This window comes from Curcuma longa, chromosome 14 (assembly GCF_044706935.1).
Source record: "Curcuma longa cultivar G26 ecotype Majalengka, Jawa Barat chromosome 14, ITB_CL_G26_1.1, whole genome shotgun sequence".
In the NCBI taxonomy this organism is placed as follows: domain Eukaryota; kingdom Viridiplantae; phylum Streptophyta; class Magnoliopsida; order Zingiberales; family Zingiberaceae; genus Curcuma; species Curcuma longa.
The window spans coordinates 8,783,900-8,811,878 of NC_133874.1; the positions used below are offsets into that span (position 1 = coordinate 8,783,900).

Sequence of the window (27,979 nt, forward strand, 5' to 3'; positions counted from 1 at the left end):
CCATTAGTTTCTACAATGTGTAAAGGTATAGTTGATAGCTTCTACAACGGTATATCATTTTAATTTTACTTCTTTGAATAATAATTTGATTAAAATAATATTTCACGAGCAAAATAAATGATGCTGACTTAATGACATTCATTAATTTTGAATAAATATAATCTAATTAAAATCAGATATGTAAAAATTAACATATAACTATTATAAAAAATAAGTAACGAGAGGACTAATTCATGTTAGATGGTGCGTCTATTTAATTTTAGGCTACGTTTGGTACGACGTAATGTAATCACGCTTGTAATGTAATCAAGTTTGTAATGTAATGTAATGTAATCTTGATTACATTAATTACTATGTTTGGTTGAAGGAATGCATGTAATCTTTGATTACAAGAATGATTACATTACAGTGTTTGGTATACATTATTTTCAGTAAGGAATCTAATTTTTATTATTATAAAATACCAATAATACCCTCCTAATTTTTAAAATAAAATAAAAATAAATGTAATAATAAAGATTATTTTTATTATCTTTAAAATAAATTATTTTATTAATAATTAATAATTATTAATTTTTATTATTAATAAAATTAATAATTTTTATTAATAAAATTAATAATTATTTAATAATTTTATTAATTATAAAAAATAAAAATTATTAAAATATTTATTAATTACTAATTAAAATTAATTAATAATTTTTAATAATTAATAATTTATTATTAACTATTAATTTTTAAAATTAATTATTAATAATTAATTAATTATTTTTATTTTTAAAATAATTAATTAGTTTAAATAATAATTAATTAAAATTATTAAAATAATTAATAAATATTTATTAATTAATAATAATAATAAATAATTTTTATTTAAATTATTAATAATTATTATTGTTAATTTTATTATTTTAATTATTTTATTAATTATAATTATTAATACTTATAAAATTATTAATTTTATTATTAAAGTGGAAGGGTATATTTGGTACGATAAAAATAGAATCTGTAATGTAATCGGATTACATACTATTTCCTTCGTAATCCAGATTACATATCTTGGCTCCTCTTTTGTAATCCAATTACATTACATTACATCTCTAAAATGTTATCAAACACAGTAAATCATCTTGTAATGTAATCCAATTACATTACAACATTACCCCTTACTTAATTGAAAATAAAATATCCATCAATCTTTAATTAAAAAAATTAGACATCATCTTAATTTTTACCCTTATATATAATCAATTAAAATGATGGGATTTAGATAAAGCATACTGTACAGAGCAAATGATAGAACTTTGTAACGGGTCTACATACCGCGATATAATGTTACATGCACATGAAATCGATAATGCTATCGTGCGAGGCTCTAAATCGGTCGTCACCAACCTCGTCAACCTCTCTGCTTTAGGGATCCCCTTCTACCTCCCGTCTCCCCTGTCTTTGACGCGAGGAGCTGCCATGGAGAGCGAGAAGGAAGCCTTTGGAGGACTGGTGTGGAAGTGCATCGAAGCGGCGACCTTGACCGGGGATAGTGTGGACAAGTGGCGGAGGCAGCGTCGGACCCTCGAGCGCCTTCCATCCTGCCTCGCCGATGCCCTCTTCCGCCGTATCGTCTGCCGCCGCCTCCTCCGCTACCCCTCCTGGCTCGAGTTCGTTCTTCTTTTATCCGTTGCGATAGCCTTTTTTTTTTATGTTGTTGTTGTCTAATCGATCTTTGAATTCATTTGGAATTCAAGATCCTAGTCTTTCGGAGTCCTAGTTTTGCTTTAAATAGTCTCCGAGGCTGCAATTGCTTTATTGAGACTAAATTCTGGCCTTTACGATCTCATAGCGATTTTATTGATAATTAAACCTGTTCAGAAGCTCATAGCATGCGCCTTCACGATCTCTGGCGATTTTATTATAGGAAAGCGAGAAAAATACAAATGTGCCATTGAATCCCATTTTCAACGGCAATCAATGTGTTCGAGGATAGAGAAAAAAAATTAGACTTCTGGTATCATTGTTCAATTCGTCAGGACAAGAACAAAAAGAACCATCTATGTCCTTAACTAGCTGTAACTAGGTTGAGAAGGCCTGATTGATTCTTCAACAAATTGCAGAAGGTTCTCATTTTATGTTCTTCTCGTGGTTTGATATAGTAGCATAAAGTCAATGTATGATGTGCTTACAATTGTTTATCACTAGTTCTACCAATGTGGCTCACAATGGTATTTGCTCATTTCTGCAGTCATTCATTTTTCCTTTATATTTTCATTTCCTAATCTATTTAGAGTAAGATTGTTACCTTTTGCAGAAATTTCCAGAATTCTGTAGAGAATATTGACTTGAGAGGAGAGAATTCTGTCAGTGCTGAATGGCTGGTATATTTGGGTGGATTTCATTATCTAAGCAAATTAAATCTTTCAGACTGCAAGCGGATCAATGATGCTGCAATATGGTACCTTGCAGGTATAATCTCTTTCCTCTATCTAGTCAACAACCTTTGTATAATTGTTACCTTAGAGGAAATGTTCTTGAAACTATATTTATATGTACACCCATTCTCCATAATTTTTCTAGTCAAATTTAGTAACCAAACTTTAAATAAGTCTAGATCCAATTGAAGGAATGCTACTTTAACTTGGATGCCACTTCCTTAGTCATGTTTGGTGATCTTCAGTATTGCATGTATGATTCTTGCTCCATGCACACTTTTGTCAACTTCCCCCTCTCCGTCTCCCTCCTATCTTTTTGTAACTCAGCTTTAATATCCACAAAGCAACATCTTTACTCGAACAATTGTTGTCGTGCCTTTGGGTGTATTGCCACATCTGAGGTAGCCTATTGGGCTAAAACATCTACTACGAATTTCTGGAAGCATGCATCAACACGAGGGAACAAAGCCAAATAACACAATATGTATTTTTAATTTTTTTAACAAGAAAATCTCCTTAAAAAAGAATGTATACTATGAAAAAGAGTATTTATTAGTACAAGTGATGCATTATAATGTATGAAAGCAAAAACTGAACAAAAAAGAGTATTACAAGCAATCATGAATTCAAACAAAATCAGTTTCTCGTACAACCAAATATGTCAAAGCAACTCTAGATATACAATGTTTTGAATTAATTAAGACCTCAAATATCTATCCTTGCTTGCAAAACTAGAGGACAAGAAAAATATAGAGTAAGGACAAATTGCAAAGTGGGTAAGTAACCATCAAGAGGTATATTCCACATTCTAGCCTTTTAGGTTCCATTTAAGCATATAATTGACTTTCAAACTTATCACACTTATTAATTATCACATTGCTTTAACATACCACATTATCACACTTAGCATATTATTTTGTAACAAATATGTCCACTAACAAGTGAATTGCTGAGGCCAAGTCTTTGGGTATATAAAGTGTCATTCAACACGTGGGTAAAAGCCCTCTCAGATAATAAATAGCAACATAGTGAAACATGTAATGACTAGCCACATGTGACACATGCTACCACAGAGCCTGTGGGTAGTCACGAGCCCTAATAAAACAGCTATGCTTGAAGTAGCACTTTTTAGCATTTATAATGGTTTTTATTTTATTGTGGTTTCACACAAATTGCTTCACTTTTGGGTTCACATATCAATTAGTTATGTCATTTTCAAGTAATGATTAGTATGAGGACTAACCAATGCCATCTTTTAGTAAATATTGTGCTATCCATATATTAGAAGATAGTAGCTAGACAATTTTTGTAGCATAAAAAGATCATATAAGCATCAGCATATAGCATGGATGGTAAAACAATTTAAAAGATATGTATCGATAGAGGAATCAGTACAATATCATATTATCTTTTGAAAATAAACTTCCCCATGTTAAATCCCATAGTTCACCTACATGACCATATAACAAGAAGAAGAATATCATCTATTTAACCCCCAATAGTCTAGTCTTTTAGGAACTCATTTCACTAATCTAGTATCGTTTTAATTCCTTTTTAAAATAGTTATGGTAGCATATATAATCATTTTACACATTTAATTCTTGCAAAAGAAATCATAAAGTGAGATTAAGAATAGATTTACCCACCTCAAAAGGTGTTGTGAGACTGTCCAAAAATTCTCGAGATTAATGTGTTCCCCTTGGATGAGTCTCTATGTAATGAGTAATGCTCAATGAAAACCCAATATAGATATTATGCTATAGACATGCAAGTCTAAAATTCCACCTATTCCAATGTTAATAGATATAATTTTGATCCATCAATCACCATTATACCTCAACTTGAAGGATAATGATCCTGTTTAGATGGCCAACATTAGATCCTCAATTTAGCAAAATCCAGTTTGCTAGCATCATTATCCCAAACCAAGAATAGGAGTTAGGTTAAACATGCCCTTACCTAGCAATTCTCCTCAGTTGAAGAAATAGAGTAGTTTGTTGGTACAAAACACTTGGTCCAACCTAACATAAATAACAAGTAGCTATTATTCCAAAATAGGTGATCACAAAATCCTTACCCTAAAACAGGCTCTCTGATCCCAAACAACCAACAATTTGCTTGGAAAATTTAGAAAAGGTAGGACTACCACTAGGAAAAAAAGTAGTCGATGATAGATTTTGTGTAAGGGTAGGGGGGACAACAATGTCACGGGCCATAGGATGCATGGGGTGAGGCCTAGTGGTGGCGACAAGTTTCACATGATGCAAGACTTCGCATGAGGGCATGATGACGAGTGGTGATGTCACGTGCACCCGCAAGGGTTAAATGACAACGATGTTGATGTGGGCATGTGAAGGTTAGGCAGCGATGTTAGGATGCAAGCAAGCATCAAAAATGTCACCGAGGCACGCATGAGTATCGAACGATGGCACCAAAGCATGCGTGAGCATCGAGCAACGACACTAGGGCATATGTGAGGGTGTGATTGGGTTGTGGGACTGTGATATTGACTCTTGTGTGTGGAGAAGAGTCCACTAGAAATGTGTGGCTTTACGTAAGGGTATGGCGGTGATCATGAAGGTGATCAATGTTATAGTTACGAGAGGAAAGAAGGAGCGAAAGCAACAGAGAAAGAGTTGGAAGCTAGGGTTGTCAAAGAAGAAGGAGGATGCTCACCGACAATGGTTGGTACTCTATGCACGAAGAGCAGTGTCAAGTAGCAGGTCACGTACCACGTGGAAGAAGGGAAGGTTTCATGTCATGGAGAAGAGGAGAAGACAGTGACTACAAGAGAGGTGAGTGAGTTATGTGGAGAGAGAAGAGGAAGTAGGAGTTTATATACTCCCAACAAAATTAACTTTCCCACTGAACCAATAATAGGACTAAATCGGCTTATCCTTAGTCTAAACTTGGTTTAGCCCTACACTAGTCGATATGAGCCCAAATCAACCCCAGTCAAGACCCATGCTATCGTAATCTCTACACCTACTTGATGAACTCAACCAAATCTTAATTAAACAACACTAGAATCCCAAAGGTCATGACTTGGTTCAATTCAGATTAACTGGTCGATCAAAGTTGCAAAAATTAAATTGGATAAAATTCTATATTAATATTGTATCAATGTTTAACTTGTGAATCTATTTCAAAAGAAATTGTGATTACGTATAACATAGTATTTTCTGGTGTGACTGAAGCAACTCTTGCAGCATGGAAAAATGTATTAGAAGGCCTCATGAGGACCTGTTTTCAGAAAATAACCTTTTATGGGTGTAGAAACTTGTTTATGTTGCTAAATTCAGATTTCAGACTGCAAAAGCTCTCATATCAGAGTCTTCATGCAAGTATTTACTATTAAATGCAAGTTTTTTCTAATTGTTACCGGCCATAGATTTTAGTACTTCAAAACTTAAAATATTTGTTGTGTATTGGCTTTATGAGTTCGGGCAAAGTTTTCAAGTCACAGTTAACATGGCTCTGGTGCAAGCCATGCATAAAATATTAGCACATAGTTTCCTCTGAGTGTCTTAGTGTCTTACATGCTGCAAATGTTGTATTCTCCAATATTCCAGATTCACTCTCTTCTGTTTGAGGTACTAAAACCTCTTGATTGCTTCAGCTCCTCAGTATATGGGAGGTTATTTTGCTCAAAATTGGTAACTCTAGATCAACTAGTTTGTTTGGTACAGAAATTCCAGTGTATTAACAAATTTTCCTGTTAAAATTTTGTAAGGAATGGATAATTTGAAAGAGTTGCATTTGTCAAGGTGTTCTAAGATTTCTGATTCTGGCATCAAACATCTTATATCCATTCAAAGCTTGGAGAAACTACATATATCAGAGATCGGATTGACCTCTGCAGGAGTTAATCTCCTTTCTTCACTTAGTAATCTGGATTTACTAGATCTGGGAGGAATTCCTGTCACTGATGAAGCGCTTCTCTCATTGCAGGTATTGCTATATGTTTATCCTTCTTCATATACCTCTGCTACACATGTTTCACTGATTACACTGAAATCATTTACTTGCAATAGTGTAAACTTCAACTACGGATACAAGCTATTCCAGTATGTCAATTTTTGCTTCTCACTTTGGGTTCAATTATAGTGTTAGGTTTATTAAGCTTGTTTAGATGTATCATTTTGGATGTTTCCTTACAAAGAAGTGGTTTTAGTCATTGGTTAATAATTAATATCAACAGTTTGGATTTATGTAGAAACTGAGCTTATTTCCAAATGAACCTTTAAGCTAGTTATATATTCTCTCATTGCAGGTATTGTCATCTGTTTAGCTTTCTTCTTTTACTTCTGCTACACATGTTTCACTGATTAAACTGAAACCATTTACTTGCAAGAGAATAAAGTTCAACTATGCATACAAGATATTCAAGTATGTCAATTTTTTTGCATTCCATTTTGGGTTCAGTTATAGTGTTAGATTTATTAGGCTTTTAGTTTAGATGTATTGTTTTGGATGCTTCCATACAAATAAGTGGTTTTAGCCATTGATTATTAGTTAGTAGTTAAGTCAACGGTTTGGATTAATGTAGAAACTGAACTTATTTGCAAATGAACCTTTAAGCCAGTTGTAATGTATTTTCTTCATTTTTTGTTACCCATGCTTGACATTCCTAGCTGAGGAGGCTGTAGGAGAGCTTATAATGATGGGGAGCATGCCATGAATGGGGGAGCAGAGTTGACAAGGGAATTTGGAGAAGGCTTTCATATGAGGTCCTATTTATATAGACTGTTAGTTAAAAAAATCCAGTATCAAATCACCAAATTGATTGGAAAATTCTTTTAGATTAACCTTAAATAGACTGTGAGAAAACAAACTCAAGGAGTCGCTATCTTACCACAAAACAAACCTTCATACTTGGCACTCAAACCATTTCAGTTTGTATGCGAATCACTCAATTGTAGTCTTGGCATTAAAGCAAACCTCTATATATATCAGGTCCCTTAAACTTTTCAGATTTGTATGTGGGGATTTCCATCAGTCCTTGAAAGAAGAGATACACGGTTTTGAAAATTGTGCTTACCTCTACTAACTAACACAATCATCTGATCTATTTTGTAGGTTTTGAAAAAACTTGAGTACCTGGATCTATGGGGTAGTAAAATCACAAATAAAGGAATTGCTGTCTTGGCAACATTTCCCAAATTGAGCTTCTTGAATCTTGCTTGGACAAAAGTCACCAAGTTGCCATATCTTCCTTCTATTACACGCATGAATATGAGTAATTGCAACATCTCTTCTGTATGTTATGCCAAAAATGCCATTAGTGATCCTTTGTCCAAGCTCTTTTTCGTTGGAACCACATTTTCTGATGTTGATGAAGCATTTTCCATGATGGATATTACAAATATTACGTACTTGAATATCTCTCGATCTTCCATTTGCAACTTGCATTTTCTGATCAACACACACGTCATAGAGCATTTAGATCTCAGTTTCTGTGGAATAACAGATGATTCAGTTGAATATATTGCAAAAGCTGGAAAAAATTTGAAATGCTTGAATGCCAACAATACAAAGCTCACCTCGGAGGGGGTAGGTGTTTTGGCTGGAAATGTCATAAACTTGGAAACCCTATGTTTGTCAAAGACGCTAATTGATGACATTGCACTTTCATACATCTCTATGATGCCTTCTCTGAGGGTAATTGATCTAAGCCACACAAAGATCAAAGGTATAGTGTTTCAGTTCCTATTTTCAGCAACTTATTACATAGAAATTCTTGTTTCTGAGTACTTATCCTTGAAATATCAGGTTTTGCTTATGAAAATGGAGATAATAGAGAGAACGCTTCCTCATTGAGCTTGCTTCAAAATCTCAGTCGATTGGAAAGTTTGAACTTGGAGGATACATTAATACAAGATGAAGCACTGCACTCATTATGTTTCCTAAAGCAGCTAAATTGTTTGTATCTAAAGAGTCATTTTCTTTCCGATGTCTTCTTGCATAGTTTGTCATCTTTGTCGAAGCTGAAATTCCTTGGATATCGAGATGCTGTACTTACAAATTCTGGGCTTTTTTATTTTATGCCTCCAAAGACACTTCGTGTGTTAGATTTGAGGGGTTGTTGGCTTTTGTCAGAGGCTTCTTTGTCATACTTCCATGAACAACACCCTCAGATCGAACTAAGACGGGAACTGGTCGGTCTGGCTCATAGTGAAGGAAACGTCTCTACTGATTCAACATGCTATTGGGGAGCATCCCCAACCTCAGACAAGATATCTAAAGTGTCTCGGCTGCAAAAGTCTTGCGAGCACTGCAAGGTCTCCTTTGTAGGTAATACCAAACACTTGTAGATGCATTCCCATCTCTTTTGTTTGCTCTATAAATAAATCTCAAGGTGTCTTATTTTCTGGATAGATGAAAGAATCAAATACAGCAAAGAGGAATTATTGGCACAGCAATTCTCATCTCTGTCAACTCTTGCAGTACCTGATCTACATATGCTACCGAAAGCGCTGCGATCGGATTAAGATGAGCAATCAAAACTCTTCATTTCTATGCTGAGCCTGATATATTAGGTAACAATGTTTAATTTTAGCTTGAAATTTGGAAGTTGAAATCGTCTTGTCTTACTGGAAGATTATGAAAACTGAACGACTTCAATTCCAGCAAACTAGCTCTGTAAGACATGTTATATATACAAAATAAGTGTATAAGATTCCACCTGGGCAATCAAAAGAATGAATAGAACAGAAGATGATGTATTTTATTTTATTTCTTTCTTTCCTTCACTTAAAATCATTTTATTTTATTTTTTTCTAATTGTCAAAGATTTTTGTCTAATTATTGCTTCTTGACTGCTCCTCCACCTTGTCAAAACTCTAGAAAACAAAGAGAATAGAATTAAGAAAATTATAAAATAAATTTACAAACTTGTTGAGCATCATACAACTCATTGAAATTGTAGCTATTGACTAGATTTTGCCGAATCTAACAAAAGAAATCTAACATTTTGCTTAAGTAGAGCCTTCCTATGGAGTCCAAAATCTATTCAAATTCAAGCTATGAAGGTTGAAACCGATTCAGTCACAGCATGAAGAAGCCAATGCACTTTTGTGTAGTAGGCCGATGACTCTTTCCCTACCTAATTGCTCCTACTTACTACCATTTATCGATGCTGCTTATCGTAGGTATGCTTGTGTTTGTTTTCTTAAAGCGAAATCGAACACTTTCAAAGTCATTAAGGAGCTCAAAGCATGGTCGAGAAACACACTAGCTACAAACTCAAAACATCGACAAGCAATGGAGATGGAAAGTATAAGCGAAAAACTAGAACTCTTGTGGAAATGGCTACAACCATAAATCTCTTTCGAAGTTTTTCATCTATTGTTGCTTACATTCAAAATAGATGTCTTACAAAATCATCAAAGAACTCTACATTGTTTGAAGCATTGTATGATTTTGAACATCTGCTTGTCGCCTTAAAATTTTGAAGGTTGACTTTTAAATATGCATCTTTTTGTTAAAATTTTGGGATGACACCGCAAGGTTGACCATTTAAATGATATGTAAATAATGGAAGTTAGGAAGATGAAAGAGATGAAGTAGATATCAAGAGGCCAATGACCTTCACTATCCCAAAAGCTGTACCAATAATGAAACTTCCTCAAGCTTTCATGGCTCTTGATGCTAGCAAAGAATCAAGGATTGACTTTTGAAATGCTAGCAGAAAAAGTTAAGGCGGCCACATCAATTATTAAGATACTGTTCTAGTGGTTGACTTGGCTTTGGATGGAGCAGTTGACTTTAGGTGGGCGAATCAGAGAGTAATCGGCTTGGTAAGAAGACGTGGGACGGTGGTGGGTGGGTTGATGGTGTATATCCAAAAATCTGAAGCTCTTCCTGTGATAATCCAGTTCTCCTTCTTCCTGAGGAAAAAGGTCTCGCCTTTGCGCGAACTCCGAGCTCTTCTGCTTGTTGTCGGCGTGGGATGTGATAACGTTCGGTAGAAGATCAAAGATGAGCCCTCCTATAAGTTCCTGCTTTTGATTCCCTCGATTTTATCCTCGCCATGGAAGCAATCGATTGGATTATTAGAAGAAGAGCGACGAACGGATCGACCGAAGAGGGCGAAGTGAGGAAGTTGCGGCGTGTGAGGCTTCCCTTCTGGTCTTATCCCCCATGCCGCCCTCCTGGTTCCTGACCTCCCCGAATGATAAAGTTTGGATCTTGGGTTGATTTTTTCTGATTCGTTGTCCTAGTCCTCTTATTCTTTGCCTTCTTTTTTCTTTGGATCCTGTCTTTGTTGCTGCGATTGATGAGTTCTGTTCCTGCTGGGGATTTGGGGCTCTTTAGGGGTTTTCCTAATGGCCTGGTTTCTGGGTTTCGGCTGGATTTGCCGTCTTCTTCGTTTGCGATGAACGGAGAAAGAAGAGAGTTTGTGGTGGCACCTTCCCGATTGGGGGTGAAGAAGGATGGTAGAGGGATTCTGGATGTGAAGACGGCCATGGCGCTGAAGAGCCACAGCGAGGCGGAGAGGCGGCGGAGGGAGAGGATAAACGGCCACCTCGCCGTGCTGAGGCGTATGGTTCCCTGCGCAAACAAGGTTTGTGTTGCTATCTCTTTGCTCGTCTTCTGTTCGATTAAATGACTGTTTCTTGTTTTGTATTAATCTGTTGCTAGTAAGAACTTCCAACACTTACAACTGAGCTACCTTTGCCTTGTAACCTTCATGACTTGCGTACTTGCTCATGTCTGATACGAATCATGTCTTTGACTTCTACACTTTGTTTGGGAGGAGGTGAAGGAAGAACCGGGAAGGATAAATAAAGAGAACGAGAATTTTGATTCTTATTTGGGATGGAGTGAGTTAAAAAGGGAAAAGGGAAAAGAGAGAGAAGGATAAATTTTACCTTTGTATGCTCATAAATCGTTATAATTTCTTACATTCCGATTTGAAGGTGTAAGGAAGGGGAAAGGGAACTTAAAAAATATTTTATTCTAATTTTATCTTTATTTTAAAATATTAATTCTCAAATTAACTCATCTATTTAAATATCTTGTTTTTGCACCATCGCTCCTCACACAAAGCACGTCGTCACCATCCTAGTGTCCAACCGTTCGCACTCCACAACGTCGGCACCGACCCTTGCTGCAAATTTCTTCGAGGACAAGACTCAAAAGGACTGAGACAGATAACCCTAATCTTCTTTTTCTTCTTATCCTCCAAGGATGGAAACTTATCCAAAGAGCAATTGTCTATTTTAGAACATTCTATATCCAACTTCTACATGCAATATTGACATATTGATAGAATTTTACAGTTTCCCATCCGTCCTCTATATGCATTCTCTTTTTTAAGAAGTGAAGGTATTTTTATAATTTTATATATTTAATCTTCATTCCCTTTCCTTTCCTCCTAAACAAGATAACACATGTTACGTTAATGAACCTTCCATCCCTTCCAAACAAGGGAGCATAAATACTTTACCTTCTCTTTTTCTCTTCCTTCCCCTCCCTTCCTCTTTCGTTAATGAACCTTCTCTCACCTCATCTAAATAGAACGCTACACTTGTAACTGTTCCTGTTATATGAATGCAATGTCAAGAGCAAGAAGTAAAACGAGATGGAGGATACTGGGAATAAAACAACAACAACAACAACAAAATCTGAACACCCTTCTTAGCCATTTTTTTTTTAAGTTACGCTCAGTTGCCAACATGTTCAGGTGGGCATCACCTGTCTTATGCCAATCAGCAGCTAGTATGGCACTCTTTCCTTACTGAATACTTTTAGAAAACGTTAGTAAAAAATTTGGACTAATCATGTTGATATTCTTTTCAAGATATTCATTGAAGTATTTGGTTAATGGTTAACCATTATGACTTATGGATTCACCAATTGTTACTGTAGTTTATTCATGTTCCATATATCAAAGCCAATAGCATTCAGTCTTGTGTTTATTGTTTTAAATTTGATTTTTGTTTCCAGGGGCCTCTTTAAAGCATGCACCTTTCTTATTGACTATCTGTAGGCTTTGTTGCTCCTAATATCTAGTTTATGATTTCGATTCTAAGACTTCTAAATGTGTTCTTTATATTCTTTTTGTAATCTTTAAGGTTTTCAGTATCTGTATTAAGATTTTAATCAAAAACTTGGCCAAAAAATGATAAGATTTTTTGGCACATGGGATCATACGATTTTTCTAACATCATATCAAAATCATAAGATTGAGCCAAGAAAGCAACAAAAAAATCATGGGCAGTTGATGGAAAGAGCTGGATTAAGTATGAAATCAGGTGAGATTCAACCAAAAAATAAGGAACATGACCTAGTGATGGAGGGTGACCTTGTCTTTGGCTGATAGGAACTGTGTTAAGGCCCTCTTCACATCTGGTGAATGACCCAGCACCACGAGTGGTTCAAGCACCGTAGGTGTTTATTTGCACTGCATAGGAATCAACCCCTCGTTGCTTGAGAAACTCATCCTTCCGCTTACCATCGCACCAAGCCTTGGGGGCGATACATTATTATTATTAGCACTACTACACAACAAATATTGATAATCATACTATTAATCTATTAAGGATTTTATTAAAAAATAATATACTGAAAACAAGTCAAACATTAACAGTTTGAATAATTTAGAAATACACTAGTTATGATGTATTATTAGTTATACTACCATAAAATACATTTGTTAATTAAAACAGAAGTTTCGATGATTATCAGATATATCTGAGTAATTTTCAAATAATGGTTTCAGTTCATCAAATGGCACACTCAAATTTCACTTTTTCTTAAATCACTCATCCCAGTTTGTGAATGTTGCAAAGACTGCTCGCCTTCCCTCTATTCTGCTCAATATACTCTATCAAGCAATTTTGACTTAAAATTACTTGATGAATGAAATCAACTTCGAATTATAAATTAAGACCAGATATGTGTTCCTTGTATCATGAGGATCACAATTCCAATCTTATTTGTGATTTGGAACAGATTTGGTAATCCATCAAACAATTTTGAGTTACAATGACTTAATGAACCAAAATAGCTCCAAACCATAAACTAAAACTAGATATGTGTTTGTGAAGCATTTTTTGTTTTCTTTTGTTATGCCAAAATTTTATTATTTTTCACAAATAATAGTACCATTAGATTCACAAGTCGACAAGCTCCTGTGCATGTTTCGAGCGAAGCTCGTGGTGTAGGTAAGTAGGAACTAAAAAATGTATGTGGAGATAATCTGATGAAATAATGGTTCAGTGAAGAAGTAACTCAGAGGGACTGTTTTTCCCCTTTAATATATTTTCAGTTAATTTTAGTATAAGACAACTGAGAAATTTATTTATTTATTTCTTGCAGTTGGACAAAGCTGCCTTACTTGCACAAGTGATCAATCATGTAAAAAAACTGAAGAAGAATGCTGCCGAAAACAGCAAAGGTTACACCATCCCCTCTGATGCCGATGAAGTACGAGTTGAAATTGAACGCGATGCAACAAACACTGGTATTTTTATCATCAAAGCATCTATATGTTGCGAGGACCGACCAGATATCATCGCAGATCTTATGCAAACACTCCAAAGTTTACATCTGAAAATTATAAAGGGCGAGATCTCTACTTTAAATGGCCGAGTAAAGAATGTACTTGTGATGACACCTGAAGGGAATTCTGGCATTGTGGACAAGCATCTTTTTGTGACCTCAGTCCACCAAGCCCTCAAGTCCATACTTGACAAGGCAAATTCGCAAGTAGGCCATTTGCCAAGATCCTTGTTTTCTAACAAGAGGCGCAGAATCTCGCCCTTTGACTCTTCGACTTCCTCTTCATCAAGGAGTTGAAGCATATACTCACACTCCTTTCATCCATGGCTGCAGCTGTGCTCATTGCTCATTGATACTTCTGTTTTGGATGACTGGATATTTCCCTATTGTGTGTTTGTTTGATGTTCTGCCTACTGTTCATGAGAAGCATATTTGTTTGGTGTATATAAATCAACTGTGTGATCAGAATGAATTTATTGTGATGTGCAGTTGTAAACTTCGTTTTTACTTCAATCATTTCATTGTGTGGGGATGGAGACTGGTATTACATTAAATGCCATACTTAACAATGCATTTATTTTAGTGAATTGGAGGAGACACAATGAGCACTTGTTTTAAGTTTGTCAATTGAGTTGCATGAGGACTTCTCTTAGTTGGACAAACTAGATACTACAAACTAAACTATTAGATGGATTGGATATGACAAATGTGTTGTGGAAGGTAATCAAAAATTTATTTATTTTCTTGGGACTACTCTAACAAGAATGAATTAAGAGGTGAATCTCATTGAAAGAAGAGGCAAAAGACTCAACAATGTTCCTTGCACTCAAATAATGTGTGATCATTGAACTATGGGATAGATACAAAACTCTTAGTAGATCTTATACAACAAGATCATATTCATCGGGCGCGGGAGGTACCACATCCAACCTCATCATGCTTTCATATTGCTTGGGTATCGGGGCGCCTGCCTGTACGCAAAGCTCCACAATGGCAGGAGCTTTTCCGTAGTACCTCTTCAGCCCATTGGCCAGAGGGGGGCCATCAAGAGCTCGAACATGCCATACGTAGTTTGGCCTAATGAGATCATCAATGGTGGCCTCTTGCCATGCGTGTAAGCCATCCCGAGACTGGTGCTTTGTGGCTTTGCACAATCTAACTTTGTGTCCCTTAGGACCTACCTGGACTTCAGGGCAGTACCCACAGGTGATCACACTATACTTCTTCATGAGTGTCACAGCTCCTGATCTCATATCCAACCAGGACTTCAAGGTCCTAGCACTCAACTCGCTAATCGTTTCTCCGTCTTCGAGCCTCCTATCCTCCAAGAAGGCAGGAACAACAATGTGATTTCCTGTTCGAGGTTTGTTCTCTACCAATGTGTCAGTATCCTCTCCTGGCTCAAAGTCTACAATTCTCCCCTCAATTGAGTAAACAGGCTTGGTTCTTCGCTTGGTTGGGTAAGCTTCAAGGTCGAGACCTGCTTGAACGCATAGCTCTACGATTGCTGGAAGCCTTTTGACTCCAAATCTTTCTTTGTGCCCAACTCTCGGCTTTCCCACTCTATCATAGAGATGGTAACAATATGGGAGACCAATGATATCCTTTATTCCTCCTCTTCTCCACAAGTGTTTTGAATTTCTCATACCACTGTTCGGGCCTTCGCATGACCTTATTTCATGACCAATGTGGCCAATGTGCACTTCAGAGCAAAACCTGGTTATCATAAAATGTCAGTTATCCACTGCTTCGTTCAAACGAGCTGGTTGAGATGGATCAACAGCATACCTGCACTTGTTAATGGGCATGGCTGCCTCACCTTCTACAAGCATTATGAGGCCATGAAGCAATGACTCTCTGGCATTATAAACTTGATGAGCTACTTCAATGAGGTCTGGGACAAGAAGCCCGTTTTCGGGGGCACTTTCCAGGACCCGGCATGGATTTAACTTCCTAGCTAGCTTCTCTTCCTTGGCCCTCCTGATCAGCACCTTCATGGGGGTTAGATAAGGCTTCCTCTGCCATTTTGGACCAGGCCTCAGGACTTCAGAATAAGCAAAGTCTTCTCTACTATCAGCATCTCTCTTATCTTCAATTTCTTCATTGTTCCTCACCGATCTTCGAGAACCAAAGTGAGCTGAAAAACCAAATTGTGGGATTCTTATCTGTGTTCTTGTACAAGAAATACGGCGCGTAAATATCTTCCGGAGTAGCATCCCCTTCTTAGAAGCTATCACTCTGATTCTGAAAAAAAAAGAACAAGAAGAAAAGGAGTGAATTGAGAGGTTACACTTCAGATGATGCTTAAAGGTAACTAAGATCAAGTTTTGCTCGAAAGATTATACTTTTCCAGTTAAACGTTAAATCAAACATGTAATGGGCAATGCAAGAGGCATCGTGAATCCGATACACCAAAACAACACAAAATCCATGGCGTATATTGAACTGAATTAAAACGCTATTATAGCAAAAACAGCGACCACAAAATCTATGGCATTGACGTTTTTAATAGTTAGAGAGACAGCGAGAAGAGAAAGTTTGATTACAGGAAGAGGGATTGAAAGAGGGGGCTGTCGGCAGCCTCCGGGCGGGCTCGCGGCGGCCGTGAATTCCTGTGATCAAAGCGAGAGAGATAAATCAAGGGAGGGGAGAAGGATCTCAAGCCGCCGGACACTCGTTGACCGCGATCGGTGGTGCTGATCGCAGTGCCAAGGCGTTGACTTTAGCCATGGGGCTGTGGCGGCGCAAAGTAGGGGCTTGTTTCCTTGGAGGGATAAGAGAGGACGGATTTAGAACCGGAGAAAACTTGAAGGATGACTCCATTTCATTATTATTTATTATTATTATTGACAAAAATTAAAAGAGCACCTATAAAATTTTTTTATATAATTTATGTTCCGAATTTACATAAATTAAAAAATATCTCTTATTTTTTAAAAATAAAAGGATATTTCATTATATTTTTTAAACCAAAAATATACTTAATTTAATATTATTATAACAACCACGAGAGTAATTATTACGACGTGCTAAAATAAATCATTTTTAAAAATTTAATTTAGTCAAAAAATATTATCTACTTTTTCATAGTTTTATCTTTGCCTTTTATCCTTATAGCAATTGGATAATAAAAATAAATGGTCAAAGTAAAAAAGAGCATCCTTTTATTTTAAAATTATTAAAAATATCTCACTTTATATGTAATCATTGATTCATGGCCATAATTTTTTTCTATAAAAGATGAAATCTACTATCCAGCGGCTTCCCAACGATGGACTCTATGACCATCTGTGAAGAGATAAATTGAAAAATTACAATTGATCACGATAGAAGAGGGTATTGCTTGACTTTATTCGTAACCAATTCAGCTATATTCCGAAAGCTAAAATGGTTGCAATCCTTGTAAACAAGTAATTTATCACAAATTGCAACCATTCTTAGGCAAATCTATCGTGACTCTAAAGCAAGATCACTCCTTGTTCATTTCCTTTAGCAATTGAAGGATTCTAACATCCTTCCACAATACGAAGCCCTACAAATAGACGAAACTAAATTGGTACTTAGCCAGTAGGAGTGCTCGCGGAAGCTGCGGTCCAGAGCTTGAGAGAATCGTCCTCCGAGGCCGAAAGGAAGGAGTCGCGGCGGACTGGATTCCAGTCTACTGCGTGCGCCTCGCGGGAGTGCTCCTGGAGGGAGCGCACGGGGTTGGCAGAGGGACATCCCAGAGCTTGAGGGAGCTATCGGCGACGGCGGAGACCGCAAGGGAGTCGTGCGACTCGGACCAGCAGCGGTCGTATATCCCGTCGGCGGCGTCGAAGGTGGCGAGCTCGGCGATTGAAACTGCGCCAGGGGCGGAGGTCGAGGCGGCCGTTGCCGAGGATGCCGAAGTTTTGGGTGGCGGCGACGAGCAGGCGGCCTTCATCGAAGCGGCTGAAGTGGACGGAGTAGCCGCCGAAGGGCGTCTTGAACAGCGGCATCGCAAGACAATAGAAAACGAGAAGAACAAAAATACACGAAAATCTTCCCTTCAATTCAATCACGAATAGTTACTCATTCATTATTCACTGAAAGCAATACGAAATTACAAATACTAGTCTTTAAAGTTTAATCACGAACAATTATTCATTTATTCACGGAAGCAGTGATGAACTTCGATCGTAGTATTCGCCTGCAATGTTCATCGGATTCAGCTTCTTCTACTTCAAGTACTTGACATATGCGACGTGCGACGAGTTCGACACCCTGCTCAACGTCCCCAGCAGCGGCGCCAGCCAGCACCTCGATTCGTTCTCCCAGAACAAGAACCCTCTGCACTTGCAGTCGGCGCTGCATCTCCTTCTGCACTCCTCAGCCTTCAATTTCCCTTCGCCGTCGCTGTACGTGCTCAGGAAGTTCTCCACCCCTTCCACTTTGAAGTACTTCGCCGCCGGCGCCGTGTCCCCTGCCTTGCAGCCTGCCAGGCTCGGCGGCGCGCATCCCCTGCTCCACCCCAGCAGCCCGCCCCTGCTAGGGCAGGCCACGCACATCTGGTCCTCGCACACCCCCAACTCGCCGCAGCGGCTCGGCAGCGCGCATCCGGCGAGCCACCCCCTCGTGTCGTCGAAGAAGGCGAAGGTCCGCTCCCACGCCTGGGTGTCCACCGGGTCGTAGTACGTGTACACCGCCAAGTTTCCGTCGACGTCCAGGCGGAGGAACGATAAGGTGGCGTTGTACTTGGGGCGCGCCAGGTTTATGATCAGTCTGCACTCCCACGCGAATGCGTCCTCCGTCTCCGGCTCGCACACGAACGTGACCGCCTCGCCGGAGAAGCTGAGCAAGCCGTCGGAGTAGTTGTAGTACGCGAGCGGCCTGGCGGCGACGCTGTTGACATACATGGTGATCCCGCCGGGCGAGAACACGAGGCTGTAGATGCCGAAGGAGCCGTCGACGGCGGATCTCCGGCTGACGAGCTTGTTAGGGCCGCGGAGGTGGAGGGACTGCCCGACGAGAAGCGTGTCGGTGGGGTGGTCGAAGCTTTGCCACAGGAACCGGCCCTTGGCGTCGTAGAGGACGGCATTGCCGGTGGGCAGGAGTCGGAATCCTACGACGCCCCGGTTGGCGGTGCCCGTCGACCAGACGACGCGGCCGTCGGCTTCGGCGAGGACGAGGTCGCCGGAGGAGAGGAGCGAGAAGGTGGCCTTCTCGCCGACGGGGCGGCCGCGGTTGGCCTCCCAGACCCAGCGGAACAGCGACTCGGATCGGACGGTGGCCATGCGGAGGGCGAGGTAGAAGGCCCCGGGAGTGGTGTTGTAGAAGGCGAACTGGAAGGGCGAGCTGGCGACGGGGAGGACGCGGTAGCTGGCGTCGTACTCCGTGATGTATGGCCCGAACTCCCCTTCGTTGACGTAGGTGAAGGTTTGCACAGTTTGGCCTCGAGCCGACGCGATCGCAGAAGAAAGAAGCAGAATCAGAAACCACGCCACCACAAAAGAGGCGGATGAAACAGCGGCGGCCATTTTTGATCAGTGACGATGAGCATTTTTGATCAGCGGCGGCCATTGTTTATATACACACTCGCCTTGGATGTCAGTCAATGAATGAATGCTGCTCTTGCCAGCTGCTAAGTCTCTGTTTTCAGTTTCGGCGGCGATCGAGATTGAGGCTTGAGGATAAGATCTTGTTAGAATATTATATATATTAAATATTCTATTAAATATTTTGTTTAGAATAAATCGTATTAAATATTCTGTTTAGAATAAATCGTCTAGAATAAGTCTCTATACTCATGTATAAATAGGGACCTATGGCTTGTAATATTTCAATCAATTCAGAATAGAAATATTTCCGACATGGTATCAGAGCCTAGTTTTTTTTCGGCGCAGTCCCTTTCCCCTCCGCCGTTGTCGTCTTCCGTGTCCGCCCCCCTCCTGTCCGCCTCCGCTGTTTCCCTCTTTGGATCCGTTGAACGCGCCGGCGTCCACGTCGCCGAATCCGAGAAACTCGAATACCCCTAGGTATTATCTTTTTTGGTTGGATCTCTATTTCCGAAATTGTGGGAAAAAGATGCAATTTGATTTCCGTTACTTGGATCTAGTAGATTCCAGTACACAAAATTCTGTCAAATTATTTACATTTATTGTAGTTAGCGTGTTTCTAGGATTTTGAAATTTACAGTTCAAAATCATTTTGGATGCAAGTAAAAAAAAAAAAGGGTCATGTTCGTTGCCGTCAGCCCTGCCTATCCTTTCTCCGCACGCACGCAAACAAGCAAGTTCCCGAGACCGACGAAGGCAGCGTCCCATCGCAGAGGCCCGCCTCGCGCCAGCAAGCCTCGCGCCCGCTGCCCGTCGCACGCCCGCAAAAGTAGAGGACGTGGAGGCAGACGACCACCGTTCTGTTCCACGTCGCTCTGTTCCACGCCAGTGGCCTTGCCCCCCTTTCATCCTTGCCGAAGTCGCCAGGATTCTGTGGGATCTTGTTCGCCGGATGCCGGAGACGGCCGCAAGTGACCCTTTTTGCCCCGCCGCGCGATTCACGCGCTTTCTGCCCTACCAGAGGCCGCCGCCGCGCGATTCACGCGCTTTCTGCCCCGCCGTGCGATTCCGTGGGATCTTGTTCGCCGGCTGCCGGAGACGGCCGCAAGTGACCCTTTCTGCCCCGCCGCGCGATTCACGCGCTTTCTGCCCTACCAGAGGCCGCCGCCGCGCGATTCACGCGCTTTCTGCCCCGCCGCGCGATTCCGTGGGATCTTGTTCGCCGGCTGCCGGAGACGGCCGCAAGTGACCCTTTCTGCCCCGCCACGCGATTCACGCGCTTTCTGCCCTACCAGAGGTCGCCGCCGCGCGATTCACACGCTTTCTGCCCCACCGCGCGATTCACGCTCTTTCTGCCCTACCAGAGGCCGCCGCCGCGCGGAGAAACCAGAGGTGAAGCAACCTCTGCCATACTGCTCCTTTCTGCTCGCGAAGTGATCCATGAGCAAACTCAAGCTGATCTCTACTCTACCACCTTGAGTTTGAGGGGGGGTGTTAGAATATTATATATATTAAATATTCTGTTTAGAATAAATCGTATTAAATATTCTGTTTAGAATAAATCGTCTAGAATAAGTCCCTATACTTATGTATAAATAGGGACCTATGGCTTGTAATATTTCAATCAATTCAGAATAGAAATATTTTCGACAGATCTCATTGATAATGTGGGTGTTGGTGCGCAGGAAGTTGCCAATTTTTGAAACAAAAGCTTACTTTACAGAGCACTGCTGAGAAGTTCCAAGTTCTTGTACGCCAAAATTGTCGGCGCGCTGCAGTGACTGACTGTGATGGTGATAAGGACGAAGGAGGACACCTGCACAGCTGACTCGATTTAGATCGTAATCGTAAATAAATTAATTTAATATTCAATTTTATAAAGATTTATTTATATTTATTTCATACACATAATTAATTAAATAAATAAATTTAAACATATATATATTTAATTTATTAATATTCATAAATAATATTCATGAATAATATTTATAAATTTAATAATTAATCAAAAATTTTAAAATATGATAATTTTAAATAATCAAATAAATTTGAATTAAAAATTTAATAAAATCTTTTATAAATTTAAATTAAATTTAAATGTATAAAAAATAAATTAAATTCAGTTTGAATAATTATTTTAAAATTTTAATTCATTTATGTCAGGATTTGGATTTAATTATTTTATTAAATAAATTTGGATATTATAAAATTTGTCTCAGATTACTTACGGAATCTGCCATCTAAAAACGGTCGGTCCCACGATCATCTGCCATCTAGAGATCCTACACGGTCGGTCCCACGATCATTTATGAGGAGGTAAATTAAGAAACTACATTTGATCACAACGGAGGAAGGTATTATTCGACGTCGCCGAGATTCGAACCCTTGTCCTCTTCTGCAAGTCTGCCCCATCATAATCAACTCATGCCCCGAGAGCAAAATTGTATTAAGTAAACTTTTTATAGTTACCAGCTCCGCCGTCGAAACGAACTTATATCAGAAAACTTTTTAAAAAATTTTTGAAAGCACAGTACTACTATATTGATAAGAGTCTACTGCTGAAATAGTACGTCATTCAATAGCTACATGGCTCAAACTTAAAATCTTAGATAATACACATCTCTATATTTATCATTTGAGATAACGCACTTCAACCCTAGATAACTATCCTCACCCGACGGCGGTACAGCACGTGATAACAGGCAGCCGGGCATCAATATGTGGGTTGTGGGGCCACTGCTCTGTCGTCCACAGGAGAAGGTGGTTTTTATATGTTATCTTCTAACGATAAGGAGCTAGTGGTTCTGAAATATAATGCTAATAAAAAAAACACTCCCTCCAATATTTTATTCTTATAATACTTTTTATTTCAACGTGCTTAATTATTATAAATATTATTTTTTATTTTTAATATTATTATAACAGTTACGGTTAATTATAATATAATGAATAGAAATTATTGTGCAACTGATGTAATGCATAACATATTGTACCATACTATTATCGTGTTATAATAATTATTTAAATAGTTTTTATGATTATTTTAATATGATTTTGATTAATTTAAAATAATTTTGATAAAATTTGAATAATTTTAATAAAGTTGATAAAAAATATTTGACATAGCGGAAGCTATTGATCTCATTGATTTAATTTTAAATATCAAAAATATTTTTTTGTAACCTATTTATTCAATATAATAGTCGATTTAGAGATAGTTTGAACTATTTTTTAATAACTAATTAGAACATCTACAATCCACTCTCATTATAATATCCTCCACCTCATTAAAAAGCATACGATCCACTGTCACCTACTCATTATTACAATATATCTCTTTCACTCATATTCTTTTTAACATTAACACTCATTATTTATAAGTCGTATTGTTCACTCAATTATCTTAAAATTATATCATATTAAATAAATACATTTTAAAAATATTTTACGAAGAAAAGAAAATAGTCGGGGAGCAGTTCGGGATTAGTCTGGAGGCTATCAACTCCCTGGCTCCGCCATTGCCTACCGCGTCTACGCCATCTCCTGGAGCCCCCGCCACGGCGACGGTTTTGCCTCCACCTCCAGCTACCGCACTGCCCATGTCTGGGACGTCTGTGTTGTAGCTTTGGAGTGTTCATTGGGCACTAGTAGCACTTTGTACAGTGACAAGCCAAACAATGAGATGCGTGGGTTTCGCATTTGAAATTATTTTTTAAAAATAAAAAAAGATAATAAGACGATCCATCTTATTTTATTTAGCATTGCTGAGATGATTTTTTACGAATTATATAAAAAAATGTTCTACTATCTAACTAAATTTTAGTCAAAATTTAATTGCCAATAAATAATAATATTTTTTTAGAAAAATGCATATTATTATTCAAGGACTACATATTATAAAATTGGCACTCAAATTTTAACTAAAACTTGGTTAAGTGCTAAAAAAGAAAAAAAAATAAACAAAAACAAAATCTTAAAACGGTGGTACATACTATTATTATTTAGAACCTTTACTGTGATTTTCAAAAATTATATAATATATTTTTATATTGGATGAAGTTTTGATCAAAGAATAGTAAATGCTAAAATTATATTTTGACCAAAATTGAGTTGAGTGCCAAAACTGTTTTCCATTGGCTTTCTTCAAAACTTCAATAACGAAGATGAGACTGTTAGTTGTTGAAAGGTAGATACCGCATCTTACTTCCCCACGAAGCATGGCCATTCTACTAGTACACACTCAATCAGGCCAACAAGGATTCAAACTGCGTGCCAACAACTACACTGCTTCCAAACACCATAAATGACTCTAAGCTTCCACTCTTAGCTCACCATCAAGATTGATCCAAAATGACCTCTCACACAACCACAAACGCCCTTGTTCCATTCCTATTCCTGTTCCTGTCCCTCTGGGTGATCCCAGTTTGGTGCTCTCTCCCCAGTGAATTCTCCATTGCAGGATATGCCCCTGGTTCCAATGCAACAGGTCGCGCTCTCAAGCTCTTCGAGGAGTGGCGGCTGGTGCATCGCAGGGTCTACAGGGACCCTGCTGAGAAAGCTCAGGGGTTCGAGAATTTTCTCGTTAACATGGAATATGTTCTTGGCCGGAACGCAAGAAAAGCAACTCATTCTCCAAGTCATGCAGTTGGGCTCAACAGGTTTGCTGATTTGAGCAACGAGGAGTTCAAGGCCAAGTACCTGAGCAGGATACCGCGGGTTAGTGAAATGAGGAAGAGCAGGGTCGGGCGCGATGAAGTGGATTCGGCACCATTGAGCTGCGAGGCACCTAGATCACTGGATTGGAGGAAGAAAGGAGCAGTCACTGCAGTTAAAGATCAAGGAGATTGCGGTGAGTTGCTTTCGCAGTTTACTTCTTAACTCAAGATAGCAACAGCAGACAATACACAATTTTGCTTCAACTAGGAGAATGCATAATATCACAGATAAAAACAACTAGAAATGGCAGCACTGATCTATAGTTTGCTCTGTCTCTCTGTTAAATTTGTTGTAGTAGACTTGGTGAATAGTATCCAGGACAGAACAAATTGCAGTTGTGAGCCATTGGAAGGATAATGCTAACTAAATTTCTTAATTTGTGTTTAGCTACTAATTTCTTTCCTCTTTGAATGTCTGTTGACATTCATTATGACCAATATTGTTCAAGTAAAATAAGAAAAAGATTGTCAGGATGGTGCCGATGTATCAAATTGGCATGCAGACATAGGTTGAACTGGTAGCTACTCCTCACAGAGAACTTGCCAGTCACAATCCTGTAGAACATCAGAAAGTTAGGGTTGAATAACTTCTCTTCTTGCCAGGTGATACCAACCTGACCAACCCATTCGGTCTACCGTGAGCATCTTGTTCACCCAACCACTCAGCACACCTGGACCACTTGACTTGTCAAATTGACTACCCTAACATGCTTGCTTAGTCCATCCGGTAGGATAGGACCAACGAATCCTCATGATAAGACTAGAATGTCTAATCCATTCAGCTTGCTAGATTTGTTTAGCCTGCTCAACCCACCTAATGCATGTAACTCGTCCAACCCTGCTCCCACTTGAAATGGGCAACTTGCCCATATCGTCTAGATTGCCGAACAATTGAAAGCATCTAGCCAGCTTGAATCTTTAGAGTCATTTGACTCACTCGACACATTTAGACCAACCCATCCTATTCACTTAACTAAACTCCTCTTCTTACTTGGTGAAACCAACCCAACAGGTTCAATCAGTTCACTGAGAGTGTTCAATCCATCCCAACCATTTAATATGTTGAACCACCTGACCTATAAAACCTCCTAGTCTGACATGCTTGCTCAGTCACCAGTCGTATAGTTCCAACCGACCCAACTAACCCTCTCAGCTAGACCAAAATGTTGTGTCCATTTGGCCCGCTTGATTTGTTCAGTCTACTTAACCCACCTATATCAAACTCATCAACTCGCTCAGCCCACTTGAATAATCATGCTCATTTGTCTTGCTCAGCTCCCCATTCACATGGTGTGCCCAGCCTACCTAGACTGATAGATCAAATCAACCCACTCGAAATGATCAACCATCTTTACCATTCAGCCCTTTAGAATTGTTATCAAACTATCTGACCCAATTGGTCGAGCCAATTCAATTGGCAACCTACTGAACCCTCTTGACCCATTTGATTCAACCAACCAAGTTTAGTGTTCATAACTTCGAGGATAGAACTTGAGAATGAGATTTGGTTCGGCTCTCAAGAGCAATTAGGATTTTAGAATCGCAGTGGATTTTACTTTGCTAGAATTACAGTAGTGAGTATTTTAATGAAGAAAAAGTTTAAATGTTGGATGAAAGGGATTTCTGATCCACCAAATTTTTCATTCACTCTAAAATATCAGAACAACTAAGTAGAGAAGATGAAAAAAAAAAATCATCTTTATAATCCATCATCTCAGTTTTCCAATTCTACTAAATAGAAAAGGTTTACATTGAACATAGAATATGAGTATTTAATTCATCTAATTGCCTAGAGAATTGTAAGATCATGAAAAAAGTTATTTTTTCTCTTAACGCAAGCCTATGCACTCAATGAATTAGCAATCTAATTCTTCCTCTACATACAGCAGAAATACAAACAAGGTTGTGTCATGAAGAGTCTTTATAAATAGACTTCATGTGCCAAGGTCATCTACTGCATTCATCACTAATCAAGGACAAATTCAGTAGGTAATTCAGTTAATTATCAATAAACCAACAATTCTATCTACAGGATCCAAAGCCTTGCACTAATAAAACAATATTTAAACAGAATGATGTATAAGTCATCATTATAAACTAACTTGAATTTAGATTATGAATTTCACATACGACAATCATATCCCGTGTTAGAGTTAAGGCAATTTTGATGATACCTTTTTCAGATATTCTCTGAAACTAAAGTTATCTGCTACAGGCAGCTGCTGGGCATTCTCTTCAACAGGGGCAATAGAAGGTATAAATGCAATCGCTACAGGAGATCTTGTCAGCCTCTCAGAACAAGAGCTTATTGACTGTGATAAAACAAATGAAGGTTGTGAGGGAGGTTACATGGATTATGCATTTGAATGGGTAATAAGCAATGAGGGAATAAACACTGAATCAAACTACCCTTACACTGGTCAGGATGGAACATGTAACACTGAGAAGGTACAGCATACATGAAAAATCATCTACTATAGCTCATTGTTAACTTTTTTTCCTCCTCTGACTCCATTTTGGTTCTTTATCAGGAGAAAATCAAAGTGGTGACTATCGATGAGTACAAAGATGTAGCTGAAAATGAAAATGCTCTCCTGTGTGCTGTTGTTCAACAACCTATCAGTGTGGGAATTGATGGTTCATCATTAGATTTTCAACTATACACAGGAGTAAGTATGCTGCAACAAACTCTTTTATTTATCTACTATGCAACATTTTTAAGCGCATAGGGTTATGCTGACAAGGTGAAACTCAGGGCATCTATGATGGAGATTGCTCCAGCAATCCGGACGACATTGATCATGCAGTACTAATTGTTGGCTATGGATCACAAGGAGGCGTTGATTACTGGATCGTGAAAAACTCATGGGGCACAAGCTGGGGAATTAAAGGGTATATCTACATAAAAAGGAACACAGGTTTAGCTTATGGTGTTTGTGCAATAAATGCAATGGCTTCCTACCCAACCAAACAATCTACATCACCATCACCATTTCCATCACCTGCTGTGCCAACACCATCGCCACCTCTGCCGCCACCGCCACCACCACCACCACCACCACCTAGCCCTACACCAGTTCAATGTGGAGATATGTCATACTGTTCTTCTGAGGAAACTTGTTGCTGTATATTTGAGCTGGGAGAATACTGCTTACTCTTTGGATGCTGTGGCTATCAAAATGCAGTATGCTGCACTGGGACTGCATACTGCTGTCCTCATGACTACCCCATTTGTGATGTACCAGACAGACTATGCCTAAAGGTAAGTTAGCTTCACAAATCATGAAATCGGTAGTTAGGATAATTGATCATCTAGAAAAAAAAAATTGACTTAAATAATCATTCAGATTTTTCACTAAGTCTTAAAATCTTCATTGTGCACCAACATCTACAGCATGAAAGCAGATGTTACCTCATTGTGTCTTCTCTGTTGAAATTAAGCTTAATTAATGATTTTCCCTCAAATCTGCATTCCATGTAGAACAATGGAGATTCCCTGGGTATAGCAGCAAAGAAACTGAAGCTTGCCAAACACAAGTTACCATGGATGAAATTTGAAAGGGAAGCCAACTATCAGCATTTGCCACAAGAAAGTAATGAATTTGAAGCTTCAAGTTGAAGAATGAACACTCTCTGTGTGGAAGAAAGATGGTCTTTGAAGGTTCAAGTTGAAATTATATGGATTTGCCTACACAGAAAGGATTTAGTAATATGGTTTTCTGCATACTCCAAATTTATTAGTTTCTCAGGCCAAATTCAATAAAATTAAAACATTGAACAACTACCTCTGGTCTGTAGTTGTATTATCCCAGATTAA

At 38.7% G+C, this 27,979-nt stretch overlaps 5 protein-coding genes across 5 annotated transcripts; 3 read left to right on the plus strand and 2 right to left on the minus strand.

Moving 5' to 3' along the window:
* Window positions 1-1,430: 1,430 nt before the first annotated feature.
* LOC141844905 (uncharacterized) lies at window positions 1,431-9,137 on the plus strand. The gene is made up of 6 exons (XM_074732876.1): window positions 1,431-1,658; window positions 2,306-2,460; window positions 6,160-6,377; window positions 7,506-8,118; window positions 8,199-8,720; window positions 8,805-9,137. The coding sequence occupies exons 1-6, from the start codon at window positions 1,468-1,470 to the stop codon at window positions 8,915-8,917; spliced, it is 1,812 nt and encodes a 603-aa protein (XP_074588977.1). The 5' UTR covers window positions 1,431-1,467; the 3' UTR covers window positions 8,918-9,137.
* A 1,141-nt stretch (window positions 9,138-10,278) lies between these two features.
* On the plus strand, window positions 10,279-14,448 carry LOC141845287 (transcription factor bHLH30-like). The gene is made up of 2 exons (XM_074733348.1): window positions 10,279-10,992; window positions 13,752-14,448. Exons 1-2 carry the CDS (start codon window positions 10,705-10,707, stop codon window positions 14,229-14,231), a joined length of 768 nt encoding a protein of 255 aa, XP_074589449.1. The 5' UTR covers window positions 10,279-10,704; the 3' UTR covers window positions 14,232-14,448.
* A 250-nt stretch (window positions 14,449-14,698) lies between these two features.
* Window positions 14,699-16,654, minus strand: LOC141845473 (APO protein 3, mitochondrial). The gene is made up of 3 exons (XM_074733527.1): window positions 16,481-16,654; window positions 15,723-16,178; window positions 14,699-15,650 (listed from the first exon to the last, which is right to left on the minus strand). The coding sequence occupies exons 2-3, from the start codon at window positions 16,148-16,150 to the stop codon at window positions 14,816-14,818; spliced, it is 1,263 nt and encodes a 420-aa protein (XP_074589628.1). The 5' UTR covers window positions 16,151-16,178; window positions 16,481-16,654; the 3' UTR covers window positions 14,699-14,815.
* A 1,321-nt stretch (window positions 16,655-17,975) lies between these two features.
* LOC141845585 (EP1-like glycoprotein 2) lies at window positions 17,976-19,429 on the minus strand. The gene has a single exon (XM_074733646.1). It carries the CDS (start codon window positions 19,427-19,429, stop codon window positions 18,131-18,133), a length of 1,299 nt encoding a protein of 432 aa, XP_074589747.1. The 3' UTR covers window positions 17,976-18,130.
* A 4,300-nt stretch (window positions 19,430-23,729) lies between these two features.
* LOC141845678 (cysteine protease XCP1-like) lies at window positions 23,730-27,979 on the plus strand. The gene is made up of 5 exons (XM_074733731.1): window positions 23,730-24,296; window positions 26,378-26,610; window positions 26,694-26,831; window positions 26,918-27,424; window positions 27,644-27,979. The coding sequence occupies exons 1-5, from the start codon at window positions 23,798-23,800 to the stop codon at window positions 27,779-27,781; spliced, it is 1,515 nt and encodes a 504-aa protein (XP_074589832.1). The 5' UTR covers window positions 23,730-23,797; the 3' UTR covers window positions 27,782-27,979.

Coding starts and splice junctions, on each gene's coding strand:
- LOC141845473 (XM_074733527.1), bottom strand. CDS start 16,150: ATGCTACTCCGGAAGATATTTACGCGCCGTATTTCTTGTACAAGAACA. Junction 15,651..15,722: donor ATGCCCATTAACAAGTGCAG/GTATGCTGTTGA, acceptor TATGATAACCAG/GTTTTGCTCTGAAGTGCACA.
- LOC141845678 (XM_074733731.1), top strand. CDS start 23,798: ATGACCTCTCACACAACCACAAACGCCCTTGTTCCATTCCTATTCCTG. Junction 26,832..26,917: donor ATTTTCAACTATACACAGGA/GTAAGTATGCTG, acceptor GGTGAAACTCAG/GGCATCTATGATGGAGATTG. Junction 27,425..27,643: donor CAGACAGACTATGCCTAAAG/GTAAGTTAGCTT, acceptor CATTCCATGTAG/AACAATGGAGATTCCCTGGG.
- LOC141844905 (XM_074732876.1), top strand. CDS start 1,468: ATGGAGAGCGAGAAGGAAGCCTTTGGAGGACTGGTGTGGAAGTGCATC. Junction 1,659..2,305: donor CGCTACCCCTCCTGGCTCGA/GTTCGTTCTTCT, acceptor TACCTTTTGCAG/AAATTTCCAGAATTCTGTAG. Junction 2,461..6,159: donor TGCAATATGGTACCTTGCAG/GTATAATCTCTT, acceptor AAATTTTGTAAG/GAATGGATAATTTGAAAGAG.
- LOC141845287 (XM_074733348.1), top strand. CDS start 10,705: ATGAGTTCTGTTCCTGCTGGGGATTTGGGGCTCTTTAGGGGTTTTCCT. Junction 10,993..13,751: donor TGGTTCCCTGCGCAAACAAG/GTTTGTGTTGCT, acceptor TATTTCTTGCAG/TTGGACAAAGCTGCCTTACT.
- LOC141845585 (XM_074733646.1), bottom strand. CDS start 19,429: ATGGCCGCCGCTGTTTCATCCGCCTCTTTTGTGGTGGCGTGGTTTCTG.